The sequence below is a fragment of the Anabrus simplex genome, chromosome 2 (genome assembly GCF_040414725.1).
Source record: "Anabrus simplex isolate iqAnaSimp1 chromosome 2, ASM4041472v1, whole genome shotgun sequence".
In the NCBI taxonomy this organism is placed as follows: Eukaryota; Metazoa; Arthropoda; class Insecta; order Orthoptera; family Tettigoniidae; genus Anabrus; species Anabrus simplex.
The window spans coordinates 637,227,193-637,254,583 of NC_090266.1; the positions used below are offsets into that span (position 1 = coordinate 637,227,193).

The 27,391-nt window shown below is 37.2% G+C and overlaps 1 protein-coding gene across 1 annotated transcript; it reads left to right on the plus strand.

Annotated features, from left to right (window-relative positions):
* Positions 1-19,764: 19,764 nt before the first annotated feature.
* On the plus strand, positions 19,765-22,857 carry Rpn6 (regulatory particle non-ATPase 6). The gene has a single exon (XM_067141100.2). It carries the CDS (start codon positions 19,822-19,824, stop codon positions 21,085-21,087), a length of 1,266 nt encoding a protein of 421 aa, XP_066997201.1. The 5' UTR covers positions 19,765-19,821; the 3' UTR covers positions 21,088-22,857.
* Positions 22,858-27,391: the final 4,534 nt, after the last annotated feature.

The following is a 27,391-nucleotide window of genomic DNA, read 5'->3' on the forward strand; positions in this document are numbered from 1 at the left end:
GACCCAACGAGGAAAGTGCCAGGTTTCGATCTTCCTCGACATGAGTGGTCAAAACTCAACCGTTTCAGAACAGGCCACGGCAGGTGCCGATATATGATGAAAAAGTGGGGATATTGTGAAAGTGCTGCGTGTGAGTGTGGTGCTGAGAAGCAGACATTGCTTCATGTTGTTGAGAGCTGTCCACTGTCAGCATTTAAGGACGGTTTACGGACTCTGCATGAATTGACACCAAGTGCAGTGGACTGGTTGTCGAAGCTGGACATTCTAGTTTAATTACCTCTATATTTTAATGTGTATGTTAATTGTATATTTTTACAGATTATGCTTGTAAATGCCATACGATAATAATAATAATAACCAGAGGTTACGAAATGACGAACCATGTAAAAATGTGATGATAGTTATCTATTAAATTTTAAAATTATTTATGTCGGTCCGAATATCTCAGGTGGTATAGCGCTGGCCTTTTAAGCTCAGGATGGCAGGTTCTTTAACATGTCCGTCAACATAATAAATATTGTATGGATTATTTATTCCGTGGCTAGCAAAACTCATCTTTTCTGGCCACCTCTTTCTTACGTGTATGGCGTATCGTTTTCGTTTGTGAGAACAAAAGACAGCAGTGCAGTACTTGTGCACTGTGCAGTTATGCTCAGTCACTCGCTCTGTTCGGCTGTGTATATCAGTGCATTTTTATTTTATAAAATTGTAAAATTCAATAATTATTATTTTGGTTATTCGGAGCATTGTACAATTCTAATATATGTGTGTAAAAGTGGAGGTGGACCCAACCCAATGTGTTCATCGTTTTATAAAATAAAGCGAGGACGGATAATGAACATTGATCGATACGTGTGTATATAAGCGGACAATCAATTATCCGCCCTCTCTTACTTTTATCAAAGCAGCTATCGCGACAAGTTGAGCTAAGGTAAGCACGTGTGTACTGTTTGAAAATTTTTTTATATATATTTATATTTAGAAAGTAAAATGAATTATATTTTTACGATTTTTTCTTTTTAGGAAAATCATCATCGCTATCATCATCGGTGATTGTTATCTGCTATCTTCTCTTACAAACAAAAATCTTGTTTCTTGATTTTGTACATTCATCTGAAAAAGTAAGTTGATTAAAAATTATAATATATTGCTATTATATTTTTTTCGGTATTTTTTTAATTTTTCTTTTTCTTTTTTAGATATTATCTTTATTTTCGTAAAAAGAAGGCACACAATACCAGAGCGACAAACGCCGTATGAAAAATGTTTACTGATTGATATGTTTTTGGTGCATCCACATCGCATAAAGGATTGGGTGCTTTGCTGTAACCTCTTTCGCCGCATACATCATTTACCTTTTGAAGGTATGATTTTTATCTTTTTATTAAAACTATCGTGCGTTTGTTTATTGTGAAACTAGACTAATATAAGTATGTTCTTTATAGTATGGCTAGAATTAGCAATCTCGGACGATTTAGTGGAACCCCTACAAGAAAAGTAACCGATCTTCCTCTCAATGAACATTTTAGAGTTATTTCACTTGAAGGAATATCTAGGAAATATGGAGACAGAATATTATGCACCTGCGAAGAATTTAACGTATTTTTACCTAATAGATTAAATACGCTAACCGATTCTGATCTTGAAAATATAAATCAACGAACAATTGCCTTATCATATCACGGATTAGAAAACAACACCTGTATTCTTAGTTTTAACGATATTTAATTGAATATTATATCTCGTAAACATTAACGCACACATAGCATGAATTGAATATGAATTAAGTACATATTTTTATTTTTATTTTCCTATTTCTTGACATGGCATCTAATTGGGAAATTATTAATACACGTTTTTCATCACGTATAATAAGTGGTATTATAAAAATGTCAATGAATATTTCAGGTCCAATTTCATTTTAATATCATGACATAATGTGTTTGAAGATAAAATATCTTCTTTGCTAACTACACTTTCTGCACTTAAGCTAAATGGCTCATTAACATGTAATTTATTATTTTAAAGATAATAATGAAATTCATGAAACCTTTTTATATAACATCGAAATGATGAAACTGTTACGTTCTGATAATATTTCAGAATCGTTTCGTTAAGACATTATAGACGAATTGCTTGCAAAATTTCAAAAGTTTAAAGAGGGTGCGAGCAGTAAGGCAGTACAAAATATTTCTCATCTTCATCTTAATGTCTGCAAGTTTGATTCATTTAATTCAGGAAGACAATATATCTCACTTCGGAAAGCCATTGCAGACAAAAAATCCGTTATCAACATTCAGAATAATGATGACTATTGCTTTTTATGGTGTGTGGCAATGGCCTTAAATCCAGCAACACATAATCCATCAAGAACTTCACAGTATGAAGATATGCTTATTGTGTTGCAACATAGTTAAATTCTGAAGATGATACTTTTCCAATGGACATAACAAACATTTCTAAAGTTGATAAAAACAATCATGATTTGTTATTTTCTGTGTACGGTGTAAAGGGTGAGAGAATTGTAAGTCTGCTGTATACACTTTTTCACCTAAGAAACATCACATTCATCTTTTGTACGTTTGCAGTGAAAACACAAGTCACTACTGTCTTATAACAAATGGACTTTCAAGCAAGGACTTAAAATACGTTCATGAGTATCTTCCAGATCCTGAAAAATTTAAACTTTGTATAAGAAAGGTATTCTGCCATATGACTATATTCAAAGCTTTCAAAAGTTAGAAGAAATAAAATTACCTCCCCAGTCAGCATTTTCAAGTGTATTAAATGGAAGAAATAGACCATCACTAAGCTCATCCATACATGATAAGCATACAGTATCCATTTCAGACGAAGACTGTTTGCATGCATGTAATGTGTGGTCAACATTTAATATAAAGTCATTACGTGAATATGCTGACTTGTATTTAAAAGTAGACACACCTTTACTCTGTGATGTATTTGAAAAGTTCCGTAAAATGTGCTTAACTCTTTAAGGATTAGACCCTTGCTAATACTACACGTCTCCCGGTCTTTCGTGAGATGCAATGTTAAAGTATACAGGTGTTAGACTTCATCTTCTTACTGATGTTGACATGCTTTAGTTTTTTCAACGCAGAATTCGCGGTGGACTTGTTTCGCTTATTAACAGACATACAATCGCAATTAATCCATACCTCAACAATTATGAGTCTGAGAAAGTTCTAATCGTATGTATTTTGATGTTAATAATCTGTGTGGGTATACAATGTCACAGGCTTTATCATATAAATATTTTGTATGACTAACAGAAGACGAAATTGAACATTTTGATGTTCATCTGGCTGCTAAAAATCTTAATCGCGGTTTCGTGTCAGATGTTTCTCTTGCATACCCTTCTAAAGTGCTAAATCACATTATGACCTTCCCTTTTGTGTTGAAAAAAATGATTCCCCCTGGTAATACGTCAAAGCATGTTAAACTGCTAGCTACCCTATTTCCAAAAAAGCGGTATGTTATTCACATTCAATGTCTTGTTCAATGTCCAGAATATGGTTTACAATTAGAGTGTATTCATCGTATTAACGCGTTTAATCAGGAAGCGTGGCTTAAAAAGTACATGGATTTAAATGCAGAGCATCGTCAAAGTGCTACTTCAACATTTGAAAGTACGTCTTTTAAACTCATGTATAACTCCGTCTATGGAAAATGTATGGAAAATGTACGCAAACATCGTTACATTCATTTAATTAATCAATGGAATGGACGGGATGGGGCACGCAAGTACATCTAGAAACCGAATTTTTAATTCTATCATGTCATTGATCGTGACCTTATTACTGTTGAAGTGAAAGAAGTGGGATAGTTTATGCAAAGCCAATATATTTGGGAATGGTAATACTAGATTTATCCAAACTAAAAATGTATGATTTTCATTATGGATTTGCAAAGCAGCAGTTTAAACATCTTTCATTTTTGTACATGGATACAGATAGTTTTATTTATCATTTATCGTCGCCATAAGACCTCTCTGTGTCAGTGCGACGTAAAGCAAATAGATTTATCATATTCGGAATACGAACGTCTACAATGTGATGCGTAACCATTCTGAATACTTCAAAACTTCTTCTTTTTCACCATGTTATCAATTTGACATTAAGCCACTTAATAAGAAAGTCATAGGTCTTATGGAAGATGAATATAGTATGAATATTATGACTGAGTTCATTGGTTCAGCATCAAAAATGCATGCATATGAGACAGAAAATTCACAATCTGTGAAAAAGGCAATAGGTGTACGTTAAAGTGTAGTTAGGCATTTATATGTTCAACACTTTCGTAATGTACTAGCAGCTAAAAATGCTGCTTTTTGTGGATAGATGAGAATACTTTCACGCAGACGTCATGTTTTTACTATTGAACAGAATAAATGTTCATTAATTCCATTTGATAATAAACGTCAGTGGAGTAGTGTTTCTCTTGCGAGTGTACCATGGGTATACAAAAACGTATAGCTGTTTGTTTTGCCATGATTTTTATGTAAATAATATTCATGAAACTTTCATTATTGCAAATATAATGAATATGTGTAAAAGGGAAAAGATTATCTAAAAATATTGAAAATAGAAGTATATACAAAAATGAAAAAGATTTCATTCATTTTAAAATTCTATACTTATTTCTATATTCAAAATGTAGTATTATGTAAAATATAATATTCTCTAGATTTTTATATTTATCAGCATTATTTAAAAAATGAAATTCGATTTTTATCATTTCTATATCAATTGTATATGTTTTCAATATACGAAAATCTCTAATAGTGTTTAACAATTATTTTTTTAAATTTCTAATTTCATTCACATATTGAATATGTAACATTATGTTTATTTTCGAAAAAATAATGAATCTTTAACAACATTTTCAGAAAATTATAACATCTATCTTTATATAAAATCACAAATAGTAATAATAATAATAATAATAATAATAATAATAATAATAATAATAATAATAATAATAATAATAATAATTGTTTACAATATTCAAAAAATCACTTTTAATGATGACGATGATCATGATGATGAGTAATGCAAAAAAACTATATTGTTTTAGTTTTACTATAATAGATTAACATTAAATATCTATACAAAAATTAAAATGATTTTTATATTATATTGTAAAATCTGTTATGAATGAGAAAAAATTCAAAAAGGGCAAAATTCATCTTCCTCTTACCGCACCCCCGTGATACATCTACCGCTCCCTCCTCATCTTTTACCTAACGAAAAGGGTAAAGAAAGGTGAGTAAAAATTGTAAAATTTACGCGACACATCTTATGAGAATGTGAAAAGAACAAGAGGACAACTCTACACCATGCATGCCAGTTTCATAACATAACAATAACGTAAGTGTATCTGCAGCCTAACGGGATGATAGGTATTATTAATGTATAGTTATCATGTAATGTTAATTTATTAAATTATTTAGTCTGATCGTCTCATCCGTTATTCTTTGCAAACTAGACCGGGGATCGACATCAGATAGTTCTTCAATTGTATTAACAACAAAATTGTGATTTCGTTTGTTCGAAAACCGTAAAAGTAGATGTACATTATTGTTCATTATATTAGCTGATTGGATTACGTTCAAGCCTTCAGTTTAAAAATCACGGGGTTTGATTTTTGAGAAGGATGAGGAGGAGTGTTCATAGTTATCTGTCGCTCAGACGGAGACGAAAGGCCCACAAAGATAGTGTCAGGAATGTAGGGGGATATGGCAAGATGACATCGGGAAAGGACATCTCGCCGTTCATAGTTATTTGTCTATTGGATAGAAACGTAAAGCCTCTAAGATGGTGTGGTGAAGGGAGGGTGAGGCCCCTCCAAGATGGTCTTGGGAAAAGGCATCTTAGAAGATGGCGTTCTATGGCTTCCCACTTTTACACAAGGCAAATAAGATTAAATGGGGAGAGCATCTCGCAACATGGCGACGGGAAGGGCATCTAGCCTTAAAACTATACGCTGGAAGGATAGGCCCCTTTAACATAGCGTCGGGAAGGTCATCTTGCAAGATAGCGTTGTGTCGAGAAGTACATCTGACCGTAAAACTAAGCTCTGTGTAGTTAGACCCGTCCAATATAGCGTCTGTGAGGTTAGCCTTGCACTCATCCGCGCGTCAGCACGTGTTCGTGATAACACCTGTCAAACACAAGCACGCAGTCAAACAAAACAGCACATGGAGAGAATATACGCAGCTCTAAGATGGCGTCTATAAGGTTAGCCTTGAACACTTCCGTGCCTCAGCACGCGGTCTTGTTGAAACCTGTCAAAGACGAGAACGTGGTCAATAAAAAAAGCACATGCAGTGAGGTTAAGTTCAAGATGAAGTCTGTAAGGTTAGCCTTGCACACTTTTTCGAATTCCGCACCTCACAATTGTCAAAACAAGAGCACGTGTTCGTGTTGGAGCTGTCAAACGCGAACATGTGGTCAATCAAAAAGCACGTGCAGTGAGGTTAAGTCCTTTCAAGATGAAATTTGTAAGGATAGCCTTGCACACTTATTCAAATTCCGCGCCTCACACCTGTTAAAACAGGAGCACGTGGTCAAAAAGTGAGGTTAGGAGCCTTCAAGATGACAGCTGTGAGGTTAGGGTCGTTCTCTTATTCAGACTCCGCGCCTAACACGTGCTTATGTTTGTAAACAAAAGCACGTGGTCTTGTGTGTAAACAATAACACGTGGTACTAGTGGGTCAATGGCCTTGCCAGGGGTCAATGACATCGTGGGAAAATGCTGAATCAGCTCCCGTTGTTTTAGAATATACCTAGCCCTACTACTAGACATATTAGACGATTTCTTTATACAGTTTGTCGGTACAAAAGAAACCATAGTAAATGCAGGTTTTTCTCAAGTGAACTGAATGTTTTACAAATACGTACCGTTTTCAGCAAAGAACATTATCCAGATGCCTTTCTTTACCTGAAATCTGGGAGTGATGTACATAAACTTAAGTGCGAGGTTACTTATGCATTTTATCTTGATTACTTTCGCCATCACTTTAATTGCGATTTTGAAGCACCAAAAAAAGTTTGTGGATCATGTGCCCTTCTGAAATTCAAAACTGACCATGGGAAAACTTTACCATTAGGGAGAAGCTGGCTACAGATTTGAGTCCATAAATGTAGGACAAATACATTTTACAAAGAACTTGAGAAAGTTGAGCAAGAATCACAGGATCATGTCCATATAGAATTTTGACTTTCAACACAATATTCCTTTTCCTCATCTGAAAGTAGGTGAAGTATTTCTATTTTCGGCAGTTGAGGCTATATAATATTTGCATATACAGTTGCAAATCAAAAAAGCCGTGATGTATTTGTGGCCTGAAACAGAAGTTTTATCATGCTTGTTTCAGTATTTCCAAAATTACATGAACAAAGATGTAAAAATACTTAAGCTTTTTTTTCAGACAATTTCAGGGGTCAAAACCAGAATTACACAATGATCAGATTCTTGTTCACGCTGGTATTCACAGCTAAATTCACCAATGTTTTATATAAGTACCAATAATGGGTCACAGCTTCCTTCCATGTGACCGAAAATTTGCCATTATTGATAAAACGAAACGAAAGGTAGAAAGGACGGAGATGTATGAAGGTTGGGTGCAACTTGTCGAAACAAATTTGAGGTTGTCAGGATGGAAGGGGACATGATAAAAAATTCACAGATCACGTACAAAGATTCTTTAGACCATCTGTAACCAAAAATATTGAGAAGTTTGAGGTGAGCGAGTACAAAACATTCACATTTCAACAATTGCACAAGTATGATATAAGTGGTCCACCTCTGTGGTGTAGTGGTTAGTGTGATTAGCTGCCACCCCGGAGGCTCGAGTTTGATCCCCGACTCTGCCACGAGATTTGAAAAGTGGTACGAGTGCTGGAACTGGGTCCACTCAGCCTGGGGAGGTCACCTGAGTAGAGGTGGGTTCGATTCCCACCTCATCCATCCTGGAAGTTGTTTTCCGTGGTTTCCCACTTCTCCTCCAGGCAAATGCCGGGATGGTACCTAACTTAAGGCCACGGCCGCTTCTTCCCCTCTTCCTTGTCTATCCCTTCCAATAATCCCATCCTCCACCAAGGCCTCTCTTCAGCATAGCAGGTGTGGACGCGTGGGCGACGTACTGGTCATACTCCCCAGTTGTATTCCCCGACCCAATGTCTCCCGTTGCAGGACACTGCCCTTCAGGCGGTAGAGGTGGGATTGGGATTTCTCGCTGAGTCCGAGGGAAAAGCCAAACCTGGAGGGCAAGCAGATTAAGAAAGAAAGAAAGAAAAAAAGAATGATATAAGTGTCGGTAAAGGCATGTCTTCCGTTGCACCAACATACATGTTTCCATTGTTAAAAAACAATGTTCACCAAGAACTCCCTTCTCAGTCTGTTAAATGTTATGATGAGCTAATACCTATTAAGTCAGAAAAACTAAATTACTTAAAGAAACTGGCTTTACTTAGCACTAGATACAGTTACCTTTATCCATAACTTAACAGAAAATACTGTACAGACACACCTTCTCATAGTGATTAGGACTGACATAACTTCAGTTATTGTAAATAATAAATTGAAATAAATATGAACAAGTTGGTTTATTTTTACATCTTAATGTTTTACCCTATATATTGAACACTTGGGCCATGATCGATACCTACCTTCCTTACCTATCAGCTTCTTTCATGAGATCTGTCCCTTCGGTCGTTGCGGGTTCTTCGTCACTTGATGAAGTAAATGTAGGGTTCAGTAATGCTAACCTATCTACTCAAATGAAAGATATATTCAAGAAATATTTATTTTTTATTAATGAATTCAGGATGAAAAATATTAAAATTTAATATAATTTGGACTCAATCTTGTCCACTCGACGCCACTACAATTTAAAACACAGAGGAGCAGAATACTGGTTTGAGCCTTTGACTTAACGGCCTGATGAACATCCTTACTAGAAACTATTGTCTCAAATATTAAATGAAGGAAAGAAAGTCTGGAAATCCGTAAGTTTGGTTTCCACGTGAGACTGCATGTACCATCATAATGACCCGTGATGGTCCAGCCCTCGTAACACAAACTCTGGACTCTGAGTATAATTAAGGCAGTCCAATCGGTGTGTGCTACACAGTGGTTGTACGGCATGGACCATTAATTGAAACTATGTGACTTGCGACTATGTCATGGACCGACTTCTAAACTTCTAATTTACTTTAAGGTCGTTGTGGATGATGACCACAAGGAAAATGATGCTACAGTGGCATATGGCCTTAATCTAAATCACTGAAGTTGATGACCCAATGACGATCCAAGTTTCTAAGCTGAAGGCTAAACACAATTAAGTTACATCGGTTGATGACCAAAGTTTCCACTTTAATCATCCCAGCACATTCAGTGCTCCATCAAGCAAAGTCAAACAATACAACAACAACAGCGCTTACAATACTTTGTGGCAGTGAAATCCATTACCTTCGGATATGTCTCCTTAAGCGTTGCGTTAATATTTGAACTTTCCCAAAAAGTAAACTAACATTTCCAGAATGCACCTTCAAGTTACTCACTTCGTTTTAAGGTATTTCACAAATACGATTTCCACTGAATTTAATAATTTAATAAGTTTAAATGAGTTAATGAATCTTAATTAACAACAAATTCTATCTCCGCGGAAGAATGGTTTCTTTAACAAGTCCCTACTCATATTCTGACGTAATTATATTTTATAATTGTTTATAATAGTTTATCGTCGTTTAGAATCGAGCAGCTGGAAGAAAATTTACATCATTTATTTCCAGTATTAGATATCTGTTTCATGACATCACACTTTAAATCTAATCTAATACTAGCCATTATTAATACTTGGATAACCCTAATAATTAAGTACCAATCAAAATCTGCATGAGTAACTCGCCGTAAAAATATAAACCAATCACTATGTCATATCCCATCATGACATTTTCATAAAGCTCCTCCTCCACTTCCTGTGTGAACTGCTCCTGTACCTCCCTGTTCTCTCTTAACTTATACACCTTAATCTTTTCTTGCTTCTTGTTCTTAGGTTGTTTCCTCTGTACCTTTGCTGTTGTTTCCATTGTTGTTATCAAGAGAAAATGGTCACTTCCTATTTCATAGCCACGGTATACTCGACAGTCTGTCACCTTCTGGAGGTGATCTCTCTTCACTAACACATAATCTATGATGGAGAGCTCATCTCGGCTGGGTTCCTCCCTCGTGTACATATGCATCATCTTATGCGGGAACATGGTGTTCACTGAGACGAGATTATTGGCAACGCAGAAATCAACAATCCTCTCACCATTGTTGTTAACCACAGGCTCACCATGCCGGCCAACACCTCCGCCACTTCCCTCTGGCTGGTTTCCGACTCTGCCGTTGAGATCTCCTAATACAATGATTTCCCCTCGAGTGTCATCCACCACATTCTGCAGCTCTTCGTGGAACCTATCCTTCTCCTCCTTTCTTACATCGTCGTTCACTCCGTAAACCACAATAAATGTCATCAGCTCCATCTCTGGATCTAATCGTATGCTGACCGTTAGAATTCTATCCGTGTGGAATTTCCATTCCTGAATCTTGTTTCTGAAGTTCTTGTGGATCAGTAGTGCTACTCCTGATTTGGCCCTTAATCTGATGCTAACTCCACTATAAATGAGCACATGATCGTTCACCATTGTATCCACTCCTTGACCTTTCTTTTTTGTCTATGTCAGTGTCAGCACTACAAGTCTTGCTCTCTCGAATTCTGCCACTAATTCATTCTCCTTTCCGGCTAATCCTCTTATATTCCATGTTCCAAATCTCATAATCCTTTATCCTCGCCATGTTGCCATCGAGTTCAGCAGTCCGGTGTATCTCTAGTTTTGACTTTTCATGGGAGTTATTTCGGGCATGTGAGATATGGGCCCACAGTGCCTATAGGGCAGTGAGGGGGCTGCCCTCTTTTGGCCTCTGCCCCTGCCATGCTGCGACTTCAGGACTGATGGTGTTCTCATTCCCTACTCCCTGAGACAAAGATTTTCTTCCTTCAGGACCTACAGCTGAAGGTCTGTCATTTAGTCTGGCCCCTCATCCTCGACCTTACCGGCAAGGGTGACCCTGCCAGGAGCCGAAGCTCCCGCCGGCATCGCTCTCGGGATCACTGAGGCACCATGGAGGAGGTGATCTCAGTTATACAAATTAATAGTGTCTAATAACCTACACGTTATTACCGGATGAAAATTTCAACTACTTGAATGCACCTCAGTAAACATGTATTTCAGGACGTAGCCTAACAAACGCTTGCAATACGTTAAAATAAAACAATGAAGACTCGGTGTTTGACAGTAATCCGTCGTATACAGTACGTCGTATACAGTATTGGAAAGTGTGTTGAATAGTTTAATGGGTGTAACGCAGACCTGCCAGAAGGATTTTTGTTCAGGTACGTTCCGGTCTCTTCAGCAGACGTTCAAACTAAGCCTGTCCAGCAAAAGACATAAACTTACACCATAATATTTTGAAATGTTGTTAATGATTCACTGTACACAAAAAGTATGGCAGATACGACAGTGAAAATTAAAATCATGCGCAAATGAATTTATTGTTGCGTTCATCAGCTATTTGTCACCTTTAGTGATTTCGTCTTAGCCAGATTTAAACTATTGTACGCAAATGCTACATTGCACGCTCTATTTACATATAAAAGCATTCTGTATTATTTCTACGTATGCAGTATTCCTTCAGATGTATATCATTAATATCATTGCGCCTACTTTCAAACATTTAAAGAAATAGTCAAAAAATCTTCCAAATATACTTTGTACCGATGTACCGTTTTCAGCGGTCAAGTCGTATTTTGTAATAGTGATAAATGGTGGACGTGGGCTTACATTCATCCCTTGTGCAGGCCCTTTGACAGGACGAATAGAAATGAATAGTGTGACGACTTCCTCTGAATCACATGTTAACAGACACAGTGTACATGTCCTCCGCCACCTGCAGCGCAGGTATCGATAAAAGTCCATGTACGCGCTCTTTTTGACGGCTTAATGTGGAAGTGTGTAAACAGTTTTTGGTCTTTTCGGTTGTTTTATACGTTCTCCAGATATATACATGCAAAATATCTGGTGTTAACTTTTCGCGAACTGAAAAGTGAGAAAGATTAAGCATTTGAGAAGTAGGACGTATACTTTGGCATGTGCTTCAATATAATAACGCATGCAAATACAACTTGCTATATCCAGGGTTGCAAGTCGAGTTACGATAAACATTCGAATGAAAATCGGCATTCTTTTTCACCCCCATAAGATCCCACTCTATTCTCAAAGTGGTCGAAGCCTATCTCACGTCAAGGTCTGCCTTTAAGTGACAGTACCCTTAACATACTTTTTCAGTCAGATTAGTATCATGGCAAAAGCTGTTGTCAAAGAGAATGCCAAAATCGTAAGTACAGCTCAGGACAAATATTACAGCTAACTTACCTCTGAATCAGCCACTATTGTCAAGTTGGGAAGAGGAACAAATAGTTCCTTTCTTATTCTTATTCTTCTTCTTCATCTTAATCTGTTTACCCTCCAGGGACGGTTTTACCCTCGGACTCAGCGAGAGATCCCACCTCTACCACCTCAAGGGCAGTGTCCTGCAGCTTCAGACTCTCAGTCCGGGGATACAACTGGGGAGGATGACCAGTACTTCGCCCAGGCGGCCTCACCTGCTATGCTGAAGAGGGGCCTGTTGGGGGGGAAGTTTGGAAGGGATAGACAAGGAAGAGGGAGGGAAGCGGCCGTGGCCTTATGTTGGGTACCATCCCGGCATTTGCCTGGAGGAGAAGATGGAAACCACTTCCAGGATGGCCGAGGAGGGAATCGAACCCCCTCTACTCAGTTGACCTCCCGAGGCTGAGTGGTAATCGAATCTGGGACTCCGGGGATGGCAGCTAATCACACGAAACACTACATCACAGAGGCGGTCTAATAGTTCCTTTCACCAGGTCAAAAGTGAATGTTATTCATCACCTCTGTGGGTATTTTGTTAAACATGCAAGCAAAGTGACAGATTTTATTGGTTCTCTGCAAAACAATACAGATGAGTCCGGCTAAATGGTTAGCGTGCTGACCTTTGGTCACAGGGGTCCTGGGTTCGATTACAGGCAGGGTCGTGTATTTTAACCATAATTGGTTAATTTCGCTGGCACGGGGGCTGGGTGTATGTGTCGCCTTCATCACCATTTCATCCTCATCACGACGCACAGGTCGCCTCATCAAATCAAAATGCCTGCATCTGGCGACCCAACTTGTCCTCGGACACTCCCGGCACTAAAAACCATACGCCATTTTATTTAATACAGAGGAGATGGAGGTGTTTTGATTTGATGAGGTATTAATTATCATTTTTGTTTTCTCATGTAGAGGAAGTTGTGAGAAATTTTAGTGTACAAGAAGTATTATGGGGAGAAATATTTCAGTTCTGCCTGGATAGTTTACCTCCAATTACTGTTTCTCATGGAGTTGGGTGCTGTACTGGACATGCTCAGGACTTGGTACCAAAATTAATTTCCCATTACATACCATACCGATTTTATTTCCGAGTAAAAGAAGTAAGGAATGAAATGCAGACTCGTACGACAGCAAAACATATCCGGAAAATGTCAAATGTGTCCAGTTAACTGACTGATGGGGTGAAGTGCTGGTAAGATTCATTAAGCCGAGCATGTTAACATATAATTTAAGTAGTTATACAGTAATTAAATGTGTATGACGTACCAGTACGTAATAATCATGTGGGTGCCTGCAGAGTTGTAATATTCTTCCTCTTCTCGTGCGTTGTTGGGCGCTGCACACGGCAATTAACCCAGTCACCAAATGTATACTCGCTTGAACACTGTAGACACTGTTTTCTTATTAAGTGAAATTACTGTATGCGTATTATTGTCGCAAGAATGTGTGTTGAAATTAGGAAGAACTAGATACATCACATTTGGTAATTTCAATTGTGTGGGAGCATTCAGAGACAAATTTTACATTGATTTAAGTAGTCCGTGATAGCCAGAAAAATTTCTGGTGTGGGATTGGATACTAGGCAAGAGACACGTGTGGGAAAGGCAACCTGTTGCTCTAGTAATCGTTGGAATAGAAGGTTTTGTTGTGATGTAAATGTTTTACATTGGAGAATAATGTGATTAGCATCCCCAATAGCGTTACCACAACTACATATCGGTGAGTCATTTAAATGAAATCTAAATTTATAGGCGGGTGTGAGTACATGGTTAAAACGAAGGCGAATGATAGTGGTAACAAGCCGACGTGTGTATTTCCCCTTAGCAAACCATGGCCGTAGGCAGATGGAAGGTTGCACATTGAAATAAAAACTACCCTTTAAAGTCGCAGATCCTTTCCAATCATCCTGCCATTCCTGACAAAGTGCATGTTTTATGAGAGGTTGAATGTCGGTAGCGGGAATAGCGATGTTACAGTTGAACCCATTTCCTAACGCAGCGTCTTTGGCAAGTAGATCAATTTTTAATATTGCCGGTAATATTATAATGGCCTGGAATCCAGACCAACGTTATATCCTGATGGTTTTGGTCTAGGTTAAATAATAGTTTTCTTAATATTGAGGACATACCAAGAACTTGGACTTTGAGTGGATTGTATGCATTTTAGAACACTCTGTGAATCAGAAAATATGATGGCTTTGGGTATAGCATGATGTTTGACATATAATAGGGCCTGTCGAATGGCAAATTATTCAGCAGTGAAGATAGAAGCTTGTTTTGGTAGTGTGAATTTACCGGAGGTTGTAGATGAGGGTATCGGTATGTAGTAGGCTGCTCCAACACCTTGGTCATTTCGAGAACCATCCGTGTAAATTCTTAATGCCTCCTGATGAGAAGATAGGCATACTGGGAAGGGAACAGGAATAATATGAGAATATTGTATGCTTTGTTTGGTATTTAATTCAAATTGGGCTATAAGAAGTTGTGGTTTATAAAATGATACAGAGTATGGGAAAGAATAATGAGGTAGAGATGGACATTTAATTACTTGATTGTTATAATCTCTAATGTTTTCAAAGGCTGTTAAGAGGTCAGGCGGTTTTAATTAGGTATTAGGGTGTTTTTGAAAATATTCCGAGAGAAGTTGTAATTTAGGAAATAACAAATAGGAGGTAAGCGAGATTTTTCTTATTAAAAACTTGTTTGCTAGAAACTTTCTCCGTAGGAAGAACGGCATATCTCCGGTTTCAACCAGCAACGCGTTGGTGGGGGGTGATTTAATGCACCAATGCATAGTCGTATCGCTTTGTATTGAATAACATCTAATTTATGAACAAGGGTGGCAGATGCCATGTTAAAAAAGAAACATCCGTAATCTAACCTTGATCGTATGGTATCCTTATAGATTGTCAACGCCATGACTGGGTCCGCCCCCCAGTTCCTCCTTACAATGGCTTTGAGAATATTTGAAAAGTTATTTGTTTTATATTGTAGGGATTCAAAATGATATTTCCAGGTTAACTTATTATCTAAATATATAAATAAATATTTAAGGGTTGTGCGAATCGGAATGAGTAAATTACTACTTTGTATAGGAGACTGATCATAAATTCGTTTATTGGTGAATGCCATGGCAGCACACTTACTCTCCGAAACTTCAAATCCATGGTCTTTGAACCAATTATTTGCATTGTCTAGTGCTAGAGAGATGTTTTGTCTGGCCTCCAATACGGTACTTTTAGTAACGTATATTAGGACATCATCAGCGTACGTAATTATGCGAGCATCACGAGTAATGTGTGTTTCTAGATCTTTTAGGTATAATGCAAATAATATACCACTTAGTACGTCACCTTGAGGTAATCCCTTGGAACTATAACGAATGTTAGGAGGCTGCCACGATGATTTAACGTGTAGGCATCGATAGTATAAACGTTGCCCTATGATAGTTATAAAATTGGGAGGGAATTGCTTGTCCGTTAAATTTTGGAGTAATACATGAATAATAACATTATCATATGCCTGTTTGATGTCTATGAAAATGGCAAGAGTATCATGTTTTCGAAATCGAGCTAAAGTGAGATCCGTTAAGAAAATGTTTATAGCTTCAAAAGTACTTCTTCCCTTGATAAAAGCAAATTGGTATTTTGGCAATAAATTATAATATTCCAAGCACCATAGTAGGCGACTGAGCAGTATACGTAGAAAAACCTTTCTAGTACAGGAACCCAAGGTTATGCCTCGGTACCGTGGATATACATGTCCTTCAGTTGGGGGTTTCTCTAATGGCACTAGGAGAAATTGATTCCAATCCTGTGGAGTTGTGGCGGATGTTAAAACCGAATTGAAGTAAGTGATTCAAATTTTTTGAGCTTTATGTGGAAGATGTTGTATCATTTTGTAAGTAATGCAATCTGGACCCGAGGAAGTAGAAGTCTTTCCGTCAACAGCAGTAAGGAATTCTGTTAGATCAATGGGTTGCATAAGTGTGTCAAACCGACCATTATGTGCGCACGAAGACAGCGGAAAATGGGGTATCACGAAATCTGGAGTGAGTTCATTATAAAATGTCTGTAGATTATCAGGATGAATGGTAACAGTATTGTGTCGTCGTCGAATGTGACCCAGGGATCGAATAGCAGACCAAATGATTTGTGGATTAGTATTTCTATGAATAGTAGCGATGAACTTTTTCCAGGATTCATTTCGTTTATGATTAAAGGTGCGTTGCATCAGTGCTGTATACTTGTGGTAAAGGATATAGTGATGATATGTGAAGTTAGTTCGAAGCTGTCGAAAGAGAATTTTGCGGCGTTTGACCATTGCATCACATTGTTTATCCCACCATCGTATTACAATTTTTTCAGGCTTGTTCGTGCATGATTTTGGGTGAATAGGATGAGAAATATTGAAATATTCGGTAATTGCATCTAGAAATGAGGAATATTGGATTATAGGGGAAGAACTGAGTTTGAGCTTGGCATCTAAATAGCAGTGAAACATATCAAAATCAAAACCATGGAGTGACCTGTCGGGCCGGTTTTGGTTATTTGTAGAGGAATCGAAATTTATATGGCCAATATTCCCACTAAGTGAAATAAATATGGGGAAATGGTCACTGAGATGGGTATCTTTAATTGTTTGCAAAAAACTACGGTGACCCAATGAGAGACTACAAATAGAAAGATCTATAGCGCTTTTAGCTTGCCCGGTGCAGTGAGTCGTGTAGGAGATCCATCATTTAATATTAGTAGGTCTAGGATCTGCGTTACATTAAGAATTTTCCTACCCTTAGCAGAAATGTTCTGAGATCCCCATGCAGTGTGATGGGCATTCACATCTCCGGCAATAAAATTAGGATAAGGAGTAAACTGAGAGAAGAAAGTATACCATTGTGTAGCTGTATCCTGTATACGAGGGTGACAATATTCACAATGATCAGTTCGTTAATTTTCACTGCTACAAAAAAGGTGTTTGTGATATGATGGGCAACATCCAACCGTTGATATGTTATTCCAGTGGCAATAAGCGTTAGTACGCCGCCATATCCAGCACCATCCATTCTTTCCGTTTTATAACCCACAAATCTAAAAGTATACATTGGTTTAAACTAGGATTCTGGAATTAATATTATATGGGGATGATATTCATTAATAAGTTTAACTAACTCATGTCTCTTACCTAGTATGCTTTTACAATTCCACTGGAGGATCGAAATTGCCATGTTCGATTAGACTATTTACTTTGTCATTTATGCTCTTAACCAAGTGACTCCATTGTGGGTTACCCCCTAATAATTCCAAGAGTATTAAAAACTCAGCACGTAGTGCCGATTGCAGTTTACTTGGGTTAAAGGTAATGGATTGTCCTTCTGGAAACTACTTCCAGGTTCATTATATGAGGATGACACTGTAGACCGAATCCCTGAACTACTCAGTGCGTGGGTATTATTAGTTATGGGAGATGAACGATTTTCTGTTCTGGGGGTTCCAATTATTTGAAGGTAACCGTCCCTATCATAGCCAGGGGAAGGGGTGACTCGAGGCTCACGATAGATAACTTCCGTAAATTTCCTTTTTTTAGGAAGCTCTACTGTTTGGTTTGGTTCGGAAGAGTACAATGGGGGAAATTGATGCGTTACTGAAAGTGGGTTATATGCCTTCTGTACTTTATTTTGTGCCTCTTCGAAAGATACATTTTGAATGCATATAATTGTTTTGATAGCAACTTGTTTTTTTATGAACTTCGCATAAATGTGATCTCACTGAATGATTAAGATTGCAGTGTAGACATTTTAACATTGTTTGCTGACATTCCCGTGTTGAATGGGATAGAGAACATCTCCCACAACGAGAATTGCTGGTCCTACAATTTTTAGCAATGTGTCCATATCGCTGACAGTTTTGACATATAATTGGATTATAAATAAATACTTCAATCTCTAAGAGCACATTAAAAATAGATACATGATCCGGTAGGTTTTGAGATCTGAAGGTTACTTTCACGAACCAGTAGGCACATAATCTATTTTATCACCAACACTAATCCTTCTGTTCATTCTTTGCACTTGTTTAATGGGTTCTATAGATTCAATGAATTGCATTATGTCTTCGTTGGATAAATTTTTATCCACACCACGAATAATTCCGATACGATAAATGCTGGAGGATGGAATTTAGGGTTTAAGATTCTTTTCTGGTAAGATTGGATGGTGCAAAAAACTATTGGCGTGTTGACCAGACTTAAATGTAATTTTAATCCGGCGAGCACCTTTGCGACTAACAGTTTTTATGACACTGATTTGATTGTCATAAAAAAGTCGACCCAAAGCCATAGGACGCAAATTGCCTGTATTATTATTACCCACAGGTTCAACATTAATCAAATAAGGACCCCTATGAGTACGTGGATACAATTCTGTAGGTGATGAGCTAGTGTCGCGTTTTGAGATATTTTGTTGTTGGTCAACTGGAGGCCTGTCATCATTAGAGTTCCCTGCTATCTGTTCATTCTTTGCGGGAATTTCTTCTTCGTGGTCGACCTCCAAATCCATGTCCAGATTCGGGGGACGGTTGGTGCTACCACCTCCATGCTCGTTCTCCATTTAGCACACTTCACTCGCCACTAACTATGCTACACTGAGTCACAATGTTCACTGCACCGCAGGTAAAGACGAGTTATAATATGTTTATATTACGTAGCATGTACACAAACAGTTGAACATAGGTTTTTTAAGGTTATAATTGATAATTGCAACTGAGTTTGATTTCGGAGAGAATTAATGAAAGATCACTTAGCTCTATAGACACATGCACGTTTGATATATTCGTGAAGATACTGACGAACCAATTTCAGAAATAATGTCATTAAATTATCACTAAATGCAAAATATTTCCTATGTGGTTTTCACATATTGCTTTCAAAACAAGGAACACTACTGTATATCTTAATTTGAACGAAAACACTGTCGCCCATAAACACAGTCATCGGTCAGTAAACAGAATGCACAGTCGTGAAACATCACAGTAATTTTAAATCATTTATTTAAACGGTAAATTCCGAATTAAGTCACATCAGATCTCATTTAGAATCACATGTTCGGAGACACCAGCGCCGCGTAGTGTAGGAACATATCAACCAGCAGAAGTCGTCACATTATGCATTTCTATTCGTCCTGCCCTTCGAGCATCCAACAGCCTACCTTGTTTATTAGCGTTCTGTGCTATTCGCTCGTGGTCGATAGATGTTTGGATAACATTAAAAGGATGTTCAAGGAATGACGGAGCGGTTTTTCGGTAGTTGCTAGTATGGCGGGTGCGTTGTTGTTCGAAAGAGTGCGAAGTATGTCTGGTTCAAATACACCGGATAGTGGTCTCATAATGAGTGAAATAGTGCAAGATCAAGACATTTCCGAATATGATGAAGAAAACATCAGAGCCAAAGAGCAGGGCATACTTCAGTTAGGTGAGTTGTATAAGAAGGAGGGCAAGGCAAAGGAACTTGCAGAGTTAATAAGAGCTACAAGACCATTTCTTAGCCTGATAAGTAAAGCCAAGGCAGCAAAATTGGTGCGATCTTTGGTTGACTTTTTCCTTGATCTGGAAGCAGGAATTGGTACGGAAGTTCAGCTGTGTACAGAATGTATCGAATGGGCTAAAGAAGAAAGAAGAACGTTTTTAAGGCAGTCTCTCGAAGCTCGGCTAATCGCCCTGTATTTTGATACCGGTATGTTTACGGAAGCCCTTGCTCTGGGATCAACTTTACTAAAGGAACTGAAGAAATTAGATGACAAGAACTTGTTAGTTGAAGTTCAACTGCTAGAAAGCAAAACCTACCATGCTTTAGGTAATCTTCCGAAGGCTCGTGCTGCTCTTACGTCTGCCAGAACAACTGCTAATGCCATATACTGCCCTCCAAAGCTTCAAGCAGCCTTAGATTTACAATCAGGAATACTTCATGCAGCTGATGAGCGAGATTTTAAAACAGCATACTCGTATTTTTATGAGGCTTTTGAAGGTTATGATAGTGTAGAAAGCCCTAAGGCATTAGTTGCATTGAAATATATGCTGCTCTCAAAAATAATGTTGAACACTCCTGATGATGTGCAACAAATAATCAGTGGTAAACTAGCTCTCAAGTATGCTGGGAAAGACATTGAAGCTATGAAATCTGTGGCTTTAGCTAGTCATAAGAGGTCACTGGCTGATTTTCAGCAGACTGTTAAATCCTTTAAAAAAGAGTTGGAAGATGATGTTATAGTTCGTGCCCATCTTGGTACTTTGTATGATAATATGCTTGAACAGAACTTGTGCCGTATTATTGAACCATATTCTAGAGTGGAAGTGGACTACATATCTCAGTCCATTAAGTTACCCACGCTGCAAGTTGAGAAGAAATTATCTCAAATGATCTTGGATAAGAAGTTTCATGGTATTCTGGATCAAGGCGAAGCTGTTCTAATAGTGTTTGAGGAAACTCGTGCGGACAAGACCTATGAAACAGCTCTAGAAACAATTCATAGTATGGGAAAAGTGGTTGACACACTTTATCAGAAGGCAATAAAATTATCGTAATGTAAGTGTTTCTCACTTTGAACTGTCTTTCGTCCATTTGCCGTGATTGTGAAAGACTAATCTTGAACTGAGATATCTTTCATGAGCTTGGGCATGAACTGTGAACTGTTGTAATGAGGAAGGATAGATTGAAAAGGCTACAGTAAAATACCTTTTTGTCTTGTAAATGTGTACATTTTTTCTTATTCTCAATAGAATAGGTTGGTCACAATGCATATCTGAGCTCATGAGTCATGCCTTGATGTTTGAAAGCAATAATTGTAGATTTCATCAAATTTTGGTACCCTCTGGAAAATTGCGTGTCAGTTGAGTTTGTCATAATTTTGTGTTCTTACTAATTTCATCGACAACCATTAACTGTTTATTTGTGTAGTTATATCTGAATGGATATGAAATCACAGGTGCTAATGTCCATCAGACACAAAGAGAACCAGTGTGATATGAACCGATCAGACACACGTTCTGTGTTTCCATTACTGGCAGGTCCACTAGTGGTTTATATTTTAGTTCACATGGATTCAAACTTGTATTTGGCTTATAATGTACACTGTGGAGTTATGCCAACAGGAAAATTCATTTGTTTATAGAAAGTTCAAACAGAACTTCCAAGGTAATTTTTGGATATAACTGCATATTACTTGGAATACATTGTTCCTTTAAATTCTTGAAGTGTATGGAGTTGATGCCAGCATTGTTTGTCAAGTAGTAGGCCTATAATTGGTTTCTCTAGGATGAAGTAACTGGCATGGTTTATCCTAATTTCTGATGTTTAGTGATAATTAAAGTTTTGCATATTTGTTACCCAAGCATTTATTCTTCAAGTATCATTAATTGGTACAAAATCTACAACATAGCTTGTGTGAAACTGTTGTATGATGAATTTGGTGAACTTCAGTATGTTAAGGTGGTGATTTCATAAGTGTTTATCTGCTACTTACAGTTACAAAAGTAGTAGTTATTTTAAAGGCTTGACAAGGTTGACCTTACTTTCATATTGGCTTTAGGAGAGAGATTTTGACTGTAAGTTCTTTTAACCTAGCATGAATGGAGAGGTTGCAAGTAAATGAAGCACACATATTTCTAGATAAAAAAAAAATTGCCACATACGGACTTTGGTAATTATATATTAATGTATGGTGTAACATTATCATTGTTCAGTTTTGAACTTTATAATTGTTAGGTTTGTTATATCTTTGGCAGCAGTGTAAGCCTGTAGTCAGTTGAACTTTTCTCTCATAAAACAAGATGGAATATGGGTTTACCTATTAAGCGATGGCTCTTAACCTATTCATTCTCTGCCATTATTTTCTCTTAACATTTGATTTATTGACAATAATAATAATAATATGGTTGAATGACATTTAAAATGTTCATATATTCCTTACGTTTTCTTAAAATTTTATGTCGAAGGGCTGTACTTACAGTAATTGTATTTGAATGAAATTTATTATTAAAACTCCCTTGAATTTATTTTTTCATCCAAACAAATCATTTGTGCTTTTAAATTATTGATAAGATATTTCAATGAAAAGCAATACCACTGTGAATATGTGTTAAATTCATCTTAGAGTTTTGTATATATTTTTACTAAACGTTGTCTGTTTAATATCAGAGTTGTTAATTTATAAGATATCATTGTAGGAATTGTATGAAATGTGTGATTCTATACATAATACTTATTTTTCTGCAAATTGCTTATTGGCTTCCAAACATTTAGTGTTGCTGTCATATTTAATCTTTTGTAGCAAAATAGAATAGTTTTAGAAATCTCATTGAAGTAGCTGGTATTTCAGTGTTTCATACCAGTGCTGTTTTTGTTGCATTTATCCAAGAAGTTGTTTGGTAAAAGTCCTCAGTCTGCCTATTTGAAAGGGCCGTCTGGAGAAATTATAAAAGGGTATATTCCTATAAGATAGAGACCATCAGTGTAAAGTCATCAGGGCATATTTTACATAGGATATTTTATTAATAGCATATAAGGATGTACATATTATTTAGAGTATTATTGGACAAATAACTATACAAGAAGTTGAAATTTTAAGAAAGTATAAATTATTCTTTGTTATAAGAAAGGGAAAGGCTCTCTTCACGTTGTTGATTTTCTTACAGGCCAACTGGATTAGCTCAGTCTGGTGGTATTTGAAGGTGTAGATTTACTGGCATTCAAAGTAACTTCCTTGGGACAAAATTCCGATACCTCACCTTCAACAAAAACTGTAATATTAGTGTGTGGATAGTAAAACAAATGACATTACTGTAGATATGATGTGGGCCATTGGGCTTGTCTCCTGTCAAGAAAAACAAGCCGAAACTTTTTATGTTTCGCAGAGAACTTTGCTCCACATCTTCAAAAGAAAATTTTGACTGTTCGCGAGGAAGTCTTCTACAATAATGAGGGTTTGAATTTAACAATATTTTATTATTGGAGAATTATAGTGGTACGATTGTTCATCACCAGGTGGCTCGCTGTATGCTGGTACAGTGCTCCAAGCGGGAGCTGACAACACCAATAAGCTCCAAATGAGATGTTCTATCACACAGTGTGCGCTTGAGAAGTATCAGAGAGCACAAATAACGTTATTTTCTTACATGGTGAATAAGTTTTTAATGCTGCTGAACTTAATTTACTTCAAATTTAAATTAATCAGATCCATCTTAAATTACTGAAGTTTTGGAATTTTGGCTAACCTTTCATTTAAAAAGAAAAGAAAGCTGTTATCCTTGCTCTGAAATGTACAAAAATCAAGATCTTTTGATGTAAAATAACGTAACATTTTGGCGAATAAGTCTTGGATACCACCAAACTTCGGTTATTTCAATTTTGCACTAGTCAGATCGGTCTTAATTACCCAAGTATCCTTTTGGAGGGGGGTGGGCACAAAGCTAAATAGTTCTTATCCTTGCTATGAAATGTACAAGCATCAAGTGCCATTTCCATATAGTAGCTGGTATTTCAGATTGTTTTGGAACTGTGCTGACAACGCTACGAAGTGACAGCATGGATTGAGAAAATTCGCAGTGTGAAACTCAATTTTCATGAGAAAAGAATTGACAGGCCTGCTTTAAAAATTGTTCTTTCTTATTAGTAGATTTCAAAATCACCGATAACTTAAGAAATATATACATTTACCTGCTTAAAAAAAATTTTCTTTTGTCATTCAGTATAATAAGCTGAGTAGTTACATGCACAGGAAAGAAACTGCTGAAATACTGATTTGTCAAAAGAGAAATGAAGAAAACTATGATTGTAGTGTGTACAGAGTTTGATTTAATTCTTTGATTGTCTCATGTTTTGACACCGTATATCCTGCTAAGAATGGTGTTGCAAGTGAGACAAGCTACATCTGCACTATGAGGTGCATTCTATTTGCAAGATTTTTGTAGTCGTTCAGTATTTATATAGCTAAAGAGGGTGTTCGCTTATGTCACAATATTCCCAAAAGGTCGATTTCCCTTATTCTGGCATGGGTTAGTTATTGTATTTGTTTGAATATCTCATTTTATATTTATAGGGTTGAGGCATGCATATCTAAATGGTGCATTTTCAGATCAAGAATTAACTTCCTGAATGGGGAAGAAACAGGGCATCTATTATAAAATTTGCTGTTGTTTAAAACATACGTTCATCCTCGGCAAATTCTCTAGTTGAAACTAGTATTTGTCTACTAGATAACTTAACATTTCACCTACAGCATTTCTCAGAGATTCAGTCTGGGTTTGCATAGCTAGCAGCCTTTCTAATAACTGTTACACATACCCAAGCTATATCAGGTAAACAATTCATAGTTTAAAAAAAAATCATTTTATCCATATATATTTTTGTGTATTATGCTGTATATGCAAGGTCAGGTGGTAGTAGAGATGAATACATTCCTTTCTCTTCTGGTCTTCCCAGTCAACAGCATACTGTTACTCTGGTCATCTATCCTACTAATGTCCGTGACTAGTGGTGCTTCATTTCAGAAATCGAATGGTATATGGTGTTTCAACACATCCCGTTGAATGTGAGAGACCTGCATAAATAGGTTTACAGTAATGCTGAAGAAATTCTTCTCAGGGTAAAATTCTCTCCCTCTGACCTTTTTTTAAAATACTTCATGTTACCGGGCGAGTTGGCCATGCGGTTAGGGGCGCGCAGCTGTGAGCTTGCATCCGGAAGATAGTGGGTTGGAACCCCACTGTCGGCAGCCCTGAAGATGGTTTTCTGTAGTTTCCCATTTTCACACCAGGAAAATGCTGGGGCTGTACCTCAGTTTTTGGCCGCTTCCTTCCCACTCCTAGGTCTTTCCTATCCCATCATCGCCATAAGACCTATCTGACGGTGCAACGTAAAGCAAATAGCAAAAAAAAAGAGTTTTAAATTTTATTATATTTCTTGAAGATGATGTGTCAATTTACTAAGTAAAACAGACTGTCAACAATCTGCATGTGGTTATTATTGTTGCATACCAATTAAACCTTGACTTTGAGAAACTATAAATACATTGGACAAAATTTTGGCAGTATTGTGCTATGCCCACTGCAGAATACTATGCTACTTATTCGAGAGTTATGAGGTCTATGTTTAATCTACAGTAGCATGCTGTATAAGCTTAATATACAACTAAGCACCTCCTAATATACTAAATACATTACATACATATTCCATAAAGGTCAGATAAATTATTTTGGTTATAGCACACAATGCAACATTAACTGGGCATATTTCAGCAATGCAGTGCTATGCTGTAATATCAAAGAAAATGTAATACGTACCCCAGATTACTCTTTCTCAGAAGATTGAATGAATGAAAACCATAACGGTATAAGTAGCATTTTGATCATTCAGAGAAAGGCATTTAAACATCTTAACACTCGTATAAAGCATGCTATTTGTAGTTATACTACCTATCACTAAAGCGCAGAATATTACCATTACTTGTTTCTCTTTGCTGGTGAAAGGATACATCCTGCACTTAACTCTTTTTTTTTTTTTTATGTCACTTATACTGTTATGGTTTTCATGCATTTGATTCATCTTCAGAATCTGAGAGAAGAGCTTCCGAATTACTAGATGTTCCTGAAATATAAAGCTTTTTTCCATACTGATGTCTTTCCACTGCTACAATCAGGCGACGCCATCTTGTGAAACTGTGGCTTTGGTTACTCCTGCTGAAATATTCAGTGGGATTTCTTTCAGGCAATAAGAAGCTTGAGTGCCTATGCTGCTATCTGTAGCCTAATATGAGAAACTGACAGATATTGGATAGTGCTGCACCTAGCGACAGTGAGGGAAATGTGGCATTGCACTATCTTCCTCCGAGCCCATCAATTCTAAATTGTTTTTATGCTTTCTATCTTGAATTTTGGAGCATATATGTACCAAGTTTGCCTATAGTCGCTGTCATCAGATCAATCGCTACTGATCTGCATTTAGGGCAGTCGCCCATGTGGCACATTCCCTACCCTGTTCTTTTCCTAGCCTTTTCTTAAATGATTGCAAAGAAATTGGAAATTTATTGAACATCTCCCTTGGTAAGTTATTCCAAACCTCTTCCACCTTCCTATAAACAAATATTTGCCCCAATATGTCCTTTTGAATTCCAACTTTATCTTCATATTGTGATGAGAAGTTGCTATTAAGTATCATTCTGCCAAGCCGACTGAAATGCATGCTCCAACTGACCCAATGACTGATATTTTCATACCATTCATAACAGGGACTGGCTGCATAAGGAATGGTCCCTTATACCTCACTCACTGTCATATTGTCAAAGCCAAGGATGAGACAGACAGGCAGGTCAATGAAGGTAACAAATTTATTGTAGCCATTACCAGAAGATATAGTCCACTGTAAACACTACATCTTGCCAGCAAAGGCATAATTTTTAATATTCATTGAATATTTTGAGTGAATACATTCTCTATACATGTAATTTTTTTAAATAATTAATCTGAGTATGTTGAGCATAATGGTTGAATTCTTTGATTGGTAGCTTAATTCTCTCCAGTACGAGATCTGTACATCTGTGATGTGCCTGTGATGTTGATATTCAAACAATGAATGTAGTTATTTAGCGTGTGAGTTTTAGTGCCAGGAGTGTAAGAGGACATGTTTGGCTCACCTGGTGCATGTCCTATTTGATGCCAATGGATGACCTGTGCATCTGGGTTTGAGATTATGATAAGGTAGGGAGAGGATAAGACCCAGGGTCGGCATATAGCCTACTGCTGTCAAGTAACGTCAAGGGGTTTGCTTGACTTAATGTCGCCATCCGATGGACAAATCGCCATAAAATGTTGTATGTCCTCACGTGGGATGTAG

Coding starts and splice junctions, on each gene's coding strand:
- Rpn6 (XM_067141100.2), top strand. CDS start 19,822: ATGGCGGGTGCGTTGTTGTTCGAAAGAGTGCGAAGTATGTCTGGTTCA.